This window comes from Anguilla anguilla, chromosome 5, assembly GCF_013347855.1.
Source record: "Anguilla anguilla isolate fAngAng1 chromosome 5, fAngAng1.pri, whole genome shotgun sequence".
Classification (NCBI taxonomy): Eukaryota; Metazoa; Chordata; class Actinopteri; order Anguilliformes; family Anguillidae; genus Anguilla; species Anguilla anguilla.
Genome location: NC_049205.1, coordinates 14685067 through 14700981, shown reverse-complemented (window position 1 = coordinate 14700981; position 15915 = coordinate 14685067). Strand labels below are relative to the sequence as shown.

Here is a 15915-nt window from a genome sequence, read left to right as displayed (position 1 = left end):
GGATTACAAATTAAATGTTCCACTTAAAGCATGAATACAGTCCACTTTGGGGATTCGTGCGCACCCCTCCCTCAAACGTGTAATAGCCTACGTCCGCATAACCAGCAGGTAATTAACTCGCGTATAATATAAATTTTATATTGAACTACGATCACCATATCCATGTAAAAGTGTGATTTTTATAGGGATTTTATACCTACTATGTATTGTATTCTGCGTAAGCCACTATTTAAGAAGCAGTTTGAAGGAGAGACAATGTTGTAGGCTAAACGGGGCACTTGATTCGAATGAGCTTTGGACTAAAATGTCAGCAGTTTCGACCTCAGCACCTCCCTTTCCCTTCGGTATCTACTTAGTGCCCTTTCCCTGATTTAGATCGTTTGTATAGCAATCAACACCATACTTAAGAAGTAACTTGCTTTTGGTATGCTTCTATACCAGGATTGAATGAAGGTATTTCCATTTGGTGGTGGATTTTTTATGAATTGATATGAGTAATAAAAGCCACATGCAAAGGTAATCATTTGTTTAATAATAGCAGTGATTTTGTGCTGGCTTCATTCAGAGGAACGTCTGATATATAAATGGATGCATAAATGATATTGCTACCAAAAGGAATTCTATTTTGAAGTATCCAGAACAGTTTTAACTTGTACTAGGCAGGCTTTACATTTAAAAGGATGCCTTGTAAGTTTAGATAAAGTAAAACAAGGTCACCTAAAATCTATTTCACATCCTGTGAGGAAGTCAGAACTATCCCTATATGACCAAGTATCATTTATTGACAACAAATCGCCTGTTGGATTCAGTCACACAGCCAATACATATCAAGAGGATTGGCATATTTGTGACATTCATAAGGAATTACCAGTACAATGGACTCGCACTTAGCACTTGTATTGACATGTGGAACATGCCGAAACCAATACACAGAAAACATAAATCAAATGGTGAAGGCATTTTAGAGATTTATTTTGGAAATGTGTTATCCTATGCATTCAGAAATATTAAATAATGTTTATTTAATCATTCATCACATCCATCTTAAATGGAAGGGTTTTTTTTTTTGGGTTTTTCTCAAACAAACCAAGGCTTACCTCATATGATTAATTTCCATCTCAACTGCACGCAGTTTGACACTGGACATGTAAAAAGTGACCGTGTTCAAAGTTAAAAGGTACTCCAGAACAATGGAAGGATAGGAAAAACACAGCAAACTTCAAAATAAAATCTTTTTATTGCATTTTACCAAACATGATTGTGTAAAAAAAAAAGCTGAAAAATTTTGTTCACCTCTGTGATGGTTAAGAAAGACAGCAATACTCACAATTGTTTTGAGCTATAAGTAACTTCCTTTCCACTCGCGCAATTCATTTTTATTTCTGTCACTGCTCCTCAGGTGTTTCCTCATCATAAGATCAGTGGAGTATACTAGTATTAAGAAAATCTTCAAGTTTTAATCCAACCATTCTGAATTATTTCCAGCCATTCCTTCTGGAAGTTAGAAAACTATTACATACATTATTTCCACCCCAGGAGTAAAAGGAATATGAACAGTGTTCAGAACTTGGGGGGCATGTCGAACTCTATATTCCCTTCTTTGATTTGAAGCTGTTTTTACAGCACCTCTCAAACCTCATAAAAAAGTGGTTACGTGACCAACTGGCACAAGCCTTTACAGTGATTTTTATTATGCCTGTGATGCCTATGTGGCATCTTATTGTGAAAGCTGTCAAATTTAATGGTTTGGCTATAAAGCACCCAGCAAGTAAAAGTTTGAATGTTAGGAAACTCTTTGGCTTGAAAGACATTGGTCCATGGACCACTTTCACCATACGGTCGATTCAACAAAAGCACATGGATTAGCAGCAGTGTAAAAAAAGGCAGGAAAGGTGAACCAATGCTGCAGCACACTGTGGTAGATAATGATGCATGTAATAAATAATGCTTCATCACATGACCATAAAGGCCAGGAATCAGTGGATCAATCAAAACAGATTTGTTATCTCTGAGGAGTGCTGCTGTATGGTCCAACTGCCACCGTGTTCTCAAAATGTTGCCGTGGTGACATTATACGTCAGCTTTGAGAGTGGTAGCGGCCGAGTGGAGACCCATGATGGAGACCCACAGTGGAGACCCACAATGCTTTGGTTGGGACCCACGTCTCGGGACGGGACGGTGGTGCCAGATTTTGGGGCTGGTGTTCTAGCGATGGGACTGCTAGAAAGGCCTCTCCTCTCTCCAAGTCCCCTATCCCAGGTGGATTTCTCCAGCGTAAATGGTGATGAGGAGAATGATGCAGAAGCCGGTCAGCAGGCCGACGTTCTGTATCAGGAAGAAAATGATGGCGTTCCTGGTGGTCCTCTCCTGTTCCGCGACGATGGCATTCATCTCGGGATACTGAAATCGAAGACCACAGTCCTAATAAAGACCCACTCATCTACTCCATAACTGCAGAACATTGGAGCTTTTCTGCACAGTACAATGTTCAGTGTTAAATGAACTCTCACAGAGTACATATGATCCCAACTGGACTCCTATGTACTCTGACTCTGCTAGAGTTGAATTAACACTGGATATTTTACATTGTGCACATTCGCAGTCACCTAGAGTGACTGGACAACCTTTACAAAGGGTTCTGTATCATACTCCATTCACATCACTCCATTTTGCTCTATATTACCAATCCTGTTCCCAAAAACATATAACTGTAAGGGGAGTGTTAGTTAACTGGTTCCCCTCCAGAATGAGTATAATAATTATTGGTAAACAAATAACATATTCTTAAGAGGAATTTTTAAGAGGATACAAATTCTAATAAATCAAGGGTAGAAACATACACCAGTAATTCTGCCTTTTAGATTTGGCTGGTGCTGCAAACTGATTTCAGTCAAGTAGTTCAAATTGTGTTCCCACTCTCAATGCATTTCAGCAGGTTTTTATTCGTATAGCAGTTTTTACAAAGGGTGTTGTCGCTTAGCAGCAAGATGACAACCTCCCTCCCAACCCCCAAGGCCGAAGCCAAGCCTCCATTGCGATGTTAACATATAACAGTTTCCATATGAGATAAATGTTATACAAATGGACAATAAAGGCCTTCAGTGAGAATTTCAATCTGGTACAGTCTGTTGTATAAATTAACATGAGTGGACTTTGGTGTATCCTTTGGCAAATTGGAAATGAAACAAACTCACTGAGCCAAGAGCATTTTAACCACCCAGCAAAATTTCAGTGCTAAAACGATTGTTCCCTTTCCATGTTCCAAAAACACGCATCATTATGCTGTTACGCTGTATAATCCAGTGCCTGATGATGTATGGTTACACCTGATAACATTTTAACTACTGGAACTTGAGAAGATAAGGCTTAAAAGGATATCCTCTATCCTATTTTTTTATTTGTTTATTTTTTTATCATGGCAAAATAGAAATTTAGGAAGCAATTAGCGCCAAAGAAATGACCTGTAAATTTGCCTATTGCGCAGATTTCAGGAAGTAAAGTCATTATCCAAATTACTTGGGGTGAACAGGTTTTTCTGATAACAACCCAGGGCAATATTTAATATCTCTTTGTTGATAAGGAGCTGAAGGATGTGGATTACATTCAGTAAATTGCTGAAGTCTGCTCTTTTCAATAAAGCAGGTACATCAGGTTAATTAGGTTACATTAGGTTAACGCAAACGGCAACCCCTTTTTAAAGCAAAAAGGTTGTGCTAAATGGGCTCTAGTTTCAGCTCTAGCGCTTCTGTGTCCTAGCTGTAGATACTACGTTCAGTCTGTTACTGCTCTTAAATACATCTGTTAATTGCCTTTCTTCATTAGGTTTCACAAAATCAGAATTATTTCCCATAAGACACTAAGCAATTTTCTCATTGTGGCACAGGTTATTGCTAGATGCCTGATTCTGAGATCATGTTCTTAATCTGTGGTGAGTGCAAGGCTAAGCAAATACAGTGGGCTAATATTTTGGACATTATTTTTATTTTTATTTACTTTTATTTATTATTTTGCACTGTAATCCACAGTTTTAGATTTGTAATCAAACAATTCACATGTGGGTAAAGTGCATATTCTCGGCTCTTATAAAAGATATTTTTAATGCATTTTGGTTTCACCAAATAAATAAATAAATAAATAGCATATCTATTAATTATTTTATGCTTCTTTTACTTTTTTTAATAACTGCCAGCTCTTTTCAATATCTAGAATCAGAACTAGATATTGAAAGCTCCATTATACCTGCACTAAGGAAGCAACTGAACACAAATACAAAACAAAAAAAAAAAAAAACAGTGAATTCATTTGTCCCAAAAAATATGGTGGTCTGAAATGGGCAGACTATGTATAAGAAGTGCTGAATTTTCTACATGGTGAAACCAACATGCATGAAATACCCTTAGTAAAATCTCAGAATCTGCTCTTTAACCACATGTGAACTGTTAGATTACAAATCAAAAATTGTGGAGTACAGAACAAAATCAAGAAAAAATGTATTTCAGAAAGAGGACGCAGTAGTTCGTTAACAGGATTACTAACCATGTCAGCCAGTGCGATGTAGAGGAACATGCCTCCTGCCAATGCAAAGATAATGTTGGGGGCGAAGTTGCTCCCCAACACGACGCCAATCGCCAGCCCAAGGTAGCAGGACATGGCCGACAGCATGTTGAAGAAAATCGCCTGGGGGATACTCATGCCTGAGTTCAGCAGTATCACAAAGTCACCTGCAGGGGGAGCAAGAGACCACAGTTCATCGAGGAGGACCGAAACGCTGCAGTCATAATAGCATTACCCCCTCCCCCCCTCCATTGTTCTCCATGACAAAGCCTAATGCATGCATTCTGATTCTTAAAAATCACAAGTGATTATACTATACAATGTACAGGATTAGAGTAGAGCCTGCACTTAATACAAATTTAACTACTAACTACTTACACATTGCCATTGTGTCATAGGTTGACTGGTGATTTGCTCAATCAAAAGCTCATTGTAAATACTGTAATCAGGGTTATAGTTCTAAATGGTAAATGGACCCCAATTATATATAGCGCTTTTATCCAAAGCGCTTTACAATTGATGCCTTGCATTCACCAGAGCAATTAGGGGTTAGGTGTCTTGCTCAGGGACACTTCGACATACCCAGGGTGGGGGATTGAACCAGCAACCCTCCGACTGCTAGACAACTGCTCTTACCTCCTGAGCTATGTCTGCCCAGTTCTATCTGTTTACCGCTTCCCCGCAGGTTTCACTAACACTACAATCTTGAAACAGGAATTCCTTCACGTGGCGAACGCAGGGAAGTAATGCACAAAACCTTCCTTTAGAGGGCTCATAAAACGAGTTCCCTCAGATTTAGACATTCTGCTCTGTGTCCTGCAGTTGCAAGGCCCCCGTACTCTCTGAACCCAGTAAAAATGAGCGCAGCAGTAGAACACCCCTCAGACACCCAGCCCCCCCTCCGGACACTCACCCAGCTCATGAGGGAACTCCTCGCAGAAGATGGCGATGGAGGTGCTGAAGCCGGTCAGCACCGACACGGTGAAGGAGGCCCCGATGGCCAGGCCGTCGATGAAGTTGTGCAGGGCGTCGCTCAGGGTGATCATCCACGCCACTGTCTTGATCTTGGAGATGCGCTCCCCCCTGAGCCAGCGGCAGGTTACCGTGGAGACGTGCACGTCCTGGCAACCCAGGGACATCAACGCCTCTTAAAGCCTCAAAGTATGTGGTGCTGAACACATTTCACATGACAACTTGTGTACAGGAGGATATTGTTCACACAAATACACAACCCCTTTCAACAGGGCTGAATAAATCAGGTTCCACAGGTAAATATGTGACTGGCTCTCATTTCACACAGATTAATAAGCTACAAAATTAAAGCTAGACCCACAAAATGAAATCCTGACACTCAGCTGTTTGAGTTTTTTGGTGCGGTTTTTCATACAGTTGTATCATACAGCTATAGACCAATATACTTTCAGGCGAGCTTCAGAAACCATTGTGGTTGCGAGTGAATGGCTATGTTTGTGTGTTTCTGAGAAGAGCTGAATGTTGTGGTTGGATGAATAGAGCTAAATCCAGCTGTAGCACACTGTGTGTGACCCTGCCAGGTGTAACAATCCATAGTCTTCTAATAAAAACCATCAACATTGAGCATTTAAAGAGGCAAAAGGAAACTAAATATATTGAGAGTCCTACCAGCTTGGGTAAATGTATACTTGCTTTTTATGATGCCCAACCAAAGCTTTGAGCTGATTGTAGTCAGCTGTCACCTGTCGGTATTCAATCCGATTATCTGCCCACTCTGTGCCCTGTCTTTCTCAAGGTGTCCAACTACAGTACAGCACGCTAAATTCCTATCTATTCACGAAGAATCCTCTTAAATCAAGGGGTCAAAGGGGTCAAGGGGTCAAAGGTGAGAGAGGTGCAAAGAACACCATATTTATAGTTTTTTTAAATATTGTATTTAATATTTATTGAGGATAGGCATAAATACATCAACTCAGCTCATGTGTGCCGACTATTGTCCTGTAGATAAATACACACCATTTGCAACAACCCTCACTGACTTGCTATGGGAATGCCGGCTCTTTTTTATCCGTTAAATGTTTTGAGCTCAAACTCGTGGAACACACAGCGGTGGTACAGGTCATGTGACACGGGTTCAGTGACCCCCTTCCCTCCCCAGCTGTTACCCTCCATTGCTGCAGCAATTGTTATGAAGTAGGAGGAAGTCTCTATTTTGAGGGAAATGAGCAAATGCCGCCAAGTGCAACTTGCAAGCATCTGCGCCGTCTTGAAAACGGAAAATATTTCTCAGACGGCTTTTTTACCTTTGCCCTTCCCCGATTAGGTCATGAGAGTTTGTTTAGTTTCTCTTGTCCCTTCCAAGGCCAGCTTGAACTTGGCCGCAACTCTGTTAACCATTAATGTTATTTCTCCAATTATCTTATTTTAGTGATACTGACAAATGCCATTCTGCCCCATGAATACTCTAACTAGATCTCCATACCACTGAAGCAATTCTGTCAAAAAACTGTTGAGTTTCTCCTTTGAACCACAGGGTATACACCTCTGTGAGTTTCAGTACAACTAAAGGCCAACCAAAAACTAATGCAGCAGCAATGTCACTGTTACTATATTCAAGTGTGTCAGCAGTAGGAAATTAATTCTGATGGGCGTTTCCTTCCAACAATGATACTTAAATGTGGCTTAATTTAGACATACACTTATACTGGATTCAAAATGAAGGACAAGTTTTGAGAACAACTCCATTAGTCTACCAGGTAAAACATAAACACTTGTCATTTTAGGATTCCTACAGACAGAAATTTCGCATTGCAAAATAGACCAGACAAATAATTTTCAGTGGGGGCTAACTTATGTTGTACTGCCACATGAATTTCTCCAAGCACAAACAAATCAGGGTAGACGTCTTTGTCTGTAAAAAAATATATGATCCACATTGTACTACAATAACAAGCACAAAGGCCAGACCCAGGTCAAGACTTCCTGTTTCGGAACTTTCATCTTGATTTTTGGGTGAAAGGACTCGGCCTGCTACCTGCTCCGTGGGAGGTTCTGAGGTCACGCTGGCCTTGTCACTGTTGACACTGCTGAAGCTGGTGACGGCGATGACCTCGGCTTTGCCCGCCACATCCCCGTTCTGGAGAGAGTTGGCCCGGAGCTGCTCCGGGGGCGAGAAGTGACTGTGCCCGGGCTGAAAATTCAGGGGAGAGGGAAAAAGAAGAAGGGAGACTGAGAGGAAAACCATGCCAACAAATTCATGCCAGTGCTTCTTTACTCATACCTTCACCCACAGCTCTGCTGGAAAGTGGACCTTTTCATCAACATTGTCCCAGAGATACATCTGCAGTGTACGTGAGCCAATCAGAGTAAAATTGAGTTTCATCTGAATTGCACAGTACGTGAGCTTACGTATATGAACTTTGTATGTGGCTGCCTATCTGGTGGTTGCTTTAAAATCTTCCACAGCCTCAACTTGATGTAAAAGGACAATAAAACATCAAAACTCCTTAAGTATTTTTTGCAGGTGAGGCCATGTTAACTGATTTTCATGAGATAATTTCAAAGATAAAATACACTTCAGTAAGTAATAGTATTTTTCCGAAACTTTGCACAATTTGCTTCTAATCATAACGTAACACATCAGGTGTTCTATTGGCTACGATGAAGGCAGGACATGGTACCTGGCTTCACTTCCTGGCTCAATCCTGACTGGTTAAATCAGTCCACACACTTCAATATTCCACAGAAGAGCTGGTGTTGTTATTGAGTTATTATAGGAGACTATGCATATATCTCTTTATTTGTTTCTGTAAATACTGTCTGCGGTCAGACATGTACAGCATAGAAAAACCATGGGGACAACAAAGATACAAACCTCGGGGTCAGTTTTCAGTGCCATCTTCAGTATTTTTTCTGTGACGAAAAGCAGATAGAATCCTCCAAATATTCCAACGGCTTTTGTGATGTAGTTGTCAGATTTGGGATCAAACCCCAAGGCCTGCTCATTTGGGGAAAAGAAAGACATAGAGAAACATGTGTAAGTCTGTAATTCTGTAATTGCATTACAATAACTGAATAATTTGTGCTATAATGACTGAGGAAGAAAGTAATTTATATGATGGCAATTGATTCTAATTACATCCATAAAATCTGTAACCTAAGCATATTAAAGGTTTGTGTTCTAGTACAGATAATGACCTTTAATTACTGTTCTAATACTGATTATGAATTGAATTCCTGTGTCCTAGTACAGATTATAATACTAAATTACCGTGTCCTAGTACACTAACATATCAGATTGTGTCCTGAGACAGCTGCCCATACCTGTTCCTGGAGATCTACCGTCCTGTAGGTTTTCACTCCGACCCTAACAAAGTACACCTCATTCAACAGCTAGACAGCCTGTTGAGCTGCTAATTAGTAGAGTCAGGTTTGCAAACTCAGGGCTGAAATGAAAACCTACAGGATGGTAGATAACCAGGAACAGGGTTTGGCAGCCCCGGTCTATGGTATGAAATGCTACAGAGAAGGCAGTTATATTACAGGACGTTTCTCTCACCTCCGGGATGAGCTGAAGCACGGCATTGGAGAAGAGCGTGCCAATCGCCAGGCCGATGAAATAGGTGAGCACCTTGGGGAAGTAGGACTTCTTGGTGAAGGGGATGAGCGCCAGACCGAGCAGCGCCGCCAGATTAATAATGGTGACAGCCAAGACCCCAAATCCCCAGACATCTGGGGAAGGGGGAGAGAGAGAAGTCTCTTTACAGCTACCGCTGCAGCACATTCCCCACCCACAAACTGTCAACCCTGGGAAACGTTATAGTCGGTCATCGTACCGGCAGCCCAGGCCACTGATAAGATGTATCAGGAGCTACGGGCGACGAATGCGGGGTCTGCTGATAGTTTGTGCAACCAATACCATCACAGTTCGTTTCAGGCAAACTGCAAAGTCCTTTCAGTTTGCAGTCTGATCAATTATTAGCATCAATCAGTCCAAGGTACAGTAACTGCCTCATCTAGTAGTAACCAATGAATATGGATTGAATAGGCCATATTCAGTCCTGGAATGGAACACAGCCTGACAAACAAGTGAATGTTCACACAAGGATCCAGTCTGTAACAGGTCCCTTACCTCAGTGGTGTAATACTACAGTACTGCAGTTAACTGAAATAGGCACCCTAAATCTTAAGGACTTCCTCCCACCCCTGATTTTGCTTAAGGGAGTAAAGCTCAGTTTTCCCCACTGCACAGAAGTGACCGATCTCTCTGTCACTCACAAGAGTGACCCCATTACCATGGAAACTCCGCTGCTGCTTCACGGCTATGGCTGCCAAACCACATACCTGTCTGTCTTCTTCCTCTGGCCCAGATGGTAATCACATTCTACAGGGCACACCGAAATAATGGAGGATTGCCCCCCCCCCCCCCCCCCAGCAGCTGCTGCACAGAACTAGCACATGAAACCAGGTTCCAGTGGCCCATGCAGTAAGCTCAGATAACACTGATTTACACTTTGCCCCGTATCGGTCCTGCTTCTGCAAAGTACGATGAAGTTTACTGCGTAAACATATTGCTTTCTTTCTGTTCTACAGCAAATTATGATATAAAGAATGAAAGAATGTGAATGATAATTGAGGCTGAAGGTGAGGTTGCCTAGGGTATGTAGACAGTAGAATATAGGGTCTATTAAACTTGCAGAAGTTGTGTCAGTTCACACTGGTTAGGTGAACCAGTGCAAAAAGTACTCCATCTGAGTTATGTTACACAAAGACCTACACTCGTCACAAAGGTAGGGTGCTGCTTTAGTATTAGGATTCCCCTGTTTATATCCTAACCCTATGCATTATGGGATAGAATGCAAAGCTGATCCTAGATCTAGCACTTCTGTTCAAAGATGCTTTCCGAATACAGGCCTGAGTATTTTTCTTATTTGGTGCGTCACCCCACCATCACAATTGAACTCCTGTTGGTTACCTGAGTTTTTAATTTGGTAAAATGAAAAATGTTTCATAAATGAATAAATAAAAAATGTAAAATCTTTCATAAATGAATAAATAATTGTTTGTAAAAAAAGACACTTACAATGGAAAGACATATACTATGACATCTTAACAGAACAACAAGGTTTTGAGGTGTGCACCACACCAGACTAACACATTTTCTTGCATAAATCATGAGTAAAAGTTTGGATAGCAGAAGGTATTATTGATAATCATGAATATTGATATATGATACATGCCAAGAAATTATTGGCATCTGTTTTTGCCTAATTTACTCACTTAATCTGATATACTGCTCTGCAATCAAGTAATGGTCCATAACGATGTAACCCCACTGCACTGAGGCAACTGACAAAGTTCCTTTAATTAACCTGGCACAGACACAGACACAGATGACTAAAGTCTAAAGCTCTCTATTGAAACTGAACAGCTACTAATAAACAGGTAATTAGCAGTTAAATCTTTCCGTTATAAAACTACCTAGATACACAAGCGCAATAAAGTGTACGTGCGCAACGTTGTCCGTTTTCAAACCATCAGCTATTTCAGCACTCCACTGCTTATATCTTTATTTGAATGGTGTGTGTGCCCTGCGATAGATTGGCAGCCTGTCCCGGGTGCATTCTTGCCTTTCGCCCAGTGCACACTGGGATAGGTTCCAGCAACCCTCTGCGACCCTGCCCAAGTGGGTATAGATGATGGATGGATGGGATATATACTGTATATATAAAAACAGTGAGCAATGGATTTCCATTGGATTTGAGAATTTGACTGAGCAAAAATAATCACATAGTGCTGAATATCTTCCAACCCAAAGGGATGCTGTTTTGTTATATAAATATTTTTCATATTGTAACAGGCACACCTGTCTTGGGAGATTTTATAATATCTCATTCAAGGGTAAGAAAGCAAGTATTCTACTTGGGATTTGAACACGAATCCTTCAAGTTCCAAGTCCAGCTTCAGAAATGCGATTGGGTATGGCCTGCCAGTCACTACCAATAGCAGGTCAGGACAGTTTGACCCCAAAGCATTTGGAAACCATTCCCTCTGGCGACACGACTGATAACATCAGCATGTCAATCTTCTCACAATGCATTTACCCTCGCCACAGACACCAGAAAGGCACCACAGACACCTTTCAGCTGACAGACCCACGGTTACAGTTGTAGGGTCATGCTATTGTGACATCATCTATCAATCAATCAATAATATGACAGGAGAAATACACTGCCTGGCCAAAAAAAAAAGTTGCACACTCTAATATTTTGTTGGACTGCCTTTAGCTTTGATTACGGCGCGCATTCGTTGTGGCATTATTTCGACAAACTTCCGCAATGTCACAACATTTATTTCCGTCCAGAATTACATTAGTTTCTGGCCGAGATCTTGTATTGACGACAGGAGAGTCGAACCACTCCGTAAAGTCTTCTCCAGCACAGCCCAAAGGCTTTCAATGGGGTTAAGGTCAGGACTCTGGTGGCCAATTCATGTGTGAAAATGATTTCTCGTGCTCTCAGAACCACTCTTTCACAATTTGAGCCTGATGAATCTTGGCATTGTCGTCCTGGAATATGCACGTGCCGTCAGGGAAGAAAAAATCTATTGATGGGATAACCTGATCATTCAGTACATTCAGGTACTCAGCTGACTTTATTTTATTGCCGCATAACGTTGCTGAGCCTAGACCTGACCAATTGAAGCAACCCCAGATCATGACACTGCCTCCAGAGGCTTGTACAGTGGGCACTGTCCAAAAAAATCCAAATGGAGACTTTTTTTTTTTGACCAGGCAGTGTATATAAAGAGGAAAATAGGACCAGAAAGATTACACACTTTGCGCTTCTGTTTTTGCTATCACAGCATAAACGTGTTTCATTATATTATTTGTGAGTGAGGGATACCAATAAAAAAAATTTACATTTTTTGATTAAAAAAAAAATCAAAATCAAAACGTGTCTGGAAAGGCTTGTGTTTTGAGACATCCATTTCTATACTACAGGATCTTTAGTAAAAACTGTGGTTTATTCTGATATGGTGGATAGATATACAATATCTACAATAATATCAGGAGAAATAACTTATCAATAAAATCACCTTCAAAACCCAGCCTAGTAATTGCAACCATTTGTAACATCAAAATTCCTCTCTGAGTTTTTGAGGACATTTTGTCGTAGAACTGGTGGTATTTTCACACTGATGACACAGTAAAATGTTCAGTGGTAAATCAACTCTTAATGTACATATGGATGTATGTGTGTATATTACATGTAGAGTTGAATTAACACCGAATATTTTACTGTGCACCTTGCTGAAATTCTATTATTATACAGTAAAAATTTTCAGAGCCATTTTAACTCTTACAGAGTTTATATGAGTTCAAGAAAGATCAAATGTACACTAACACATCATATTACTGTACTGAAAGACAGGACCACAGAAGACCTTAAAGAACACATTTGTACCGACAAATCATACCAGAGACTCTGGGAATGCTTGTTCAAGTTCGGATTATTGCAACAACATTGAGAAAACAACAAACCACAACTTTATTTCAACATGTTGTTATATTCTATAAATTCTATAAATACCTATGCAACTGGAGTAATATATAAATTAATTCGGTTTCATTTGAGTTTTTGGACATGATTAAGGAAGGACTCACCAACGGCATGCAAAGGTTCCTCTGTGGCGGGCACATTGAGGGGACAGGGGGGCAGAACAGCCTGATTCAGAAGGGCAGGGCAAATTCTCTCCAAACCATCTGCACTCAGCTGGCTGACGTTGCCCAAGCCATACTGAGACAAGATGTCATTCGCTGACAGGCACTGCAGAAAGGGACAGAGAAATTCATTTTAAAATGACTTTATTCATCAACTTTCATACATAGTAATAAGCAGCTCAATGTGGTTAACAACAGGGGAAAAAAAGACCATACTTAGTAAAACAAGGGTAAAATACAAACAAAATCTGATATGTGGATCGAAATAATAAAAACAGAAAATGAGGGTAAAATAAACAAAAACAGAAATAGGCTGAACTGGATAACTAAAATTACCAATGGATGACGCTTTGCTTCTGCTTGTCTCAGAGTTATGATTGGCTGGTGATAAAATAGCGGGTTGGATCCTTTACAGGCTTAAAAACACAAGCTAAGGGACATCAAAATCAATCCAAAACCATACAACGACAGGCTATATGAATGGTGCACGTGCATCAACACGTATGTATTACTCTCTCAGCGGTTCTTCTGATGCCGTAGCAGATGAGATAACACAGTAGTGACCTTGTGTGGAATGCTATGTGACCTGCACTAAGAAATACTCACAGGTCACTTTTCTACAAGCAACTACAAGCGATCTAGGAATTGATTCAATCAACTCAATGGTGATGAAAAACAAAGACAACCTATTGCAAATTTGAATTCAATTCTTTTTTCTCACTCTAGTCAAATATGCTCTAAACCAGACAGTGACGAATTTAGCATGTGGATACAGTTTATGGTTGTATTCCAAACCTGTCACTTTAATCTGTCGGTGTATATTGCAGTCTGTGTTTACATGTAACAACCTACTTATTTTAATGTTCCCGTACAGGTTTTAGAATTCTGCTGTTGTAACACAGTCCCACCTCTTTGTTATCCATTTCTTCTCCAAAATCTTCAATGTAAAATAAACTCTTTTTCAGAGTACTTTCAACTCCAATAGCGTTTCCTTTGACACTACTAGAGTTGATTTAACACTGTTAAATTTTGCTGCGTGGTGAAGTCGATTTGAGGAGCATCTCAACTGCATTGATTTATATGAAATAATGGATCAAATCTGGATCAAACTATCCAAAACGTGTATTTTATGGCTTAATTCCTACAAGCCAATAAGGCACGATATTATTCAACGAGAGCGTATAAAATAATAAAAATATTGTGGTTCATTTTTATTTAAAACTAATATTTTTTGGAGCTGAATGAAATTGGCTTACATCAAAACCAGCATATTATTATTATTTTTCTTTTCTTCTTTTTCAGATTTTGAATTCCGCCAGTGACTAGCCATTGATTGTAAACCAACGTCATGATTGCACTTAACACGTGCCAAAACAGGCGGATTTAAAAGCTTAATTCTGTATTTGAGACTTTGCTCGCGTTATTTCGCAAACAGTTGAGTGTATCGGTGGGTTACCTTTGAGTGTATCGGTGGGTTTGCTCCTTCCAATACATGATCTGGGTTTCTGGTTTCCAACAATTGCAGAATTTTTTCGAGATTTACAGTTGATAGTGAGTCATTTTCACCGTAGAAACGAAAAATATCCTCTAAAAAATACTTCGACAATTGCCCAGAGACTACGGGTGGTAGAATACATTTTGTTGCAACCAATATCGTCATGATTTTCAGCACGCGAGGTCTGAATATATTCATCTTGTTCTGAAAAAGTCGGAACGTGGTCGGTCTTTCACAGAAATGTTTGTAACTGTTGATGCTGGTTTTGTAAAAATGCTCTACACGAATTCCTGATTATTAAGCAATGCCTTAAATTGTTAAGCAATGTTTTACTTTGACATGGAGGTGAGATTCCCTTCGAAGCAATAATTCGACAATTGCCTGTTCTTAGAGCATGCAAACAAGTAGGCTATTTCACTGTTAACCGCGATTTAATTCTCTGACCAGGTATAGGATCATCCTAACGTCCTGGCGCTTTTATCCTTTCACTGGCTCAATAAAAAAGTAATTATGCCTACCGCACGTGTATATCCTGTGTTGGCTTGCTTAAATCTCTATACAAATGCAAATATTAACAAGGCAAGAGATTACTTCAGCACTCCTGTAGTTCAAAGATCAACTCAGTCCCGAAGAGAGAAAACTTAAAGCTTGCTTCCCCTCTGTCTCGCGTGGTTGAAGTTATTCAGTTTCAGTGGGTCTTTGTGTGTGTGTGTGTGTGTGTGTGTGTGTGTCCGTGTGTGTGAGTGCATGTGTGCGTGAGTGTGTGTATGCTCCCCACTGTCCGTGTACCGTGGATTCTCATTAACTTGCGCAAAACTGTATGGAATACCATTGCACTAAAGAGAAAAATAAAAGCTAATACATTGCCCTGTTTTCATGAAAAATCACCGTCAGTTTTTATATCTATTCAATCATTTATTTTAATTTTTAAAATGTATTTATTTATTTTTATTCATGTATTTGGGTGGGGGTGGGGGGCATGTAATGCGACTTCAAAGACGGTTAAATTCAGAACGTTACATCGATTAATTGAATAATAATGATTTAATATCTGAAAATGCACCTATGCTGTTTATTACACTTAGTTATATTTCATGTAATAGCTGTCTCTTAGTAGTCTATTGCCACCATCCTAATCATTACAAGTAAAATGCTGGGGCTGATCCATGCT

General features: G+C 40.1%; 1 protein-coding gene across 1 annotated transcript; it reads right to left on the bottom strand.

Moving 5' to 3' along the window:
• Positions 1-1218: 1218 nt before the first annotated feature.
• Positions 1219-15447, bottom strand: slc39a8 (solute carrier family 39 member 8). The gene is made up of 8 exons (XM_035416976.1): positions 14706-15447; positions 13193-13355; positions 9086-9258; positions 8402-8524; positions 7562-7717; positions 5468-5675; positions 4537-4721; positions 1219-2400 (listed from the first exon to the last, which is right to left on the bottom strand). The coding sequence occupies exons 1-8, from the start codon at positions 14940-14942 to the stop codon at positions 2251-2253; spliced, it is 1395 nt and encodes a 464-aa protein (XP_035272867.1). The 5' UTR covers positions 14943-15447; the 3' UTR covers positions 1219-2250.
• Positions 15448-15915: the final 468 nt, after the last annotated feature.

Bases quoted from the DNA above. Each gene is read 5' to 3' on its own strand.
- slc39a8 (XM_035416976.1), bottom strand. From the start codon at position 14,942: ATGAATATATTCAGACCTCGCGTGCTGAAAATCATGACGATATTGGTT. The intron at 7,718-8,401 runs GTTTGTATCTTT...CTGAATTTTCAG, and splicing joins CACTGAAAACTGACCCCGAG to CCCGGGCACAGTCACTTCTC. The intron at 4,722-5,467 runs GTGAGTGTCCGG...CTCCCCCTGCAG, and splicing joins GGAGTTCCCTCATGAGCTGG to GTGACTTTGTGATACTGCTG.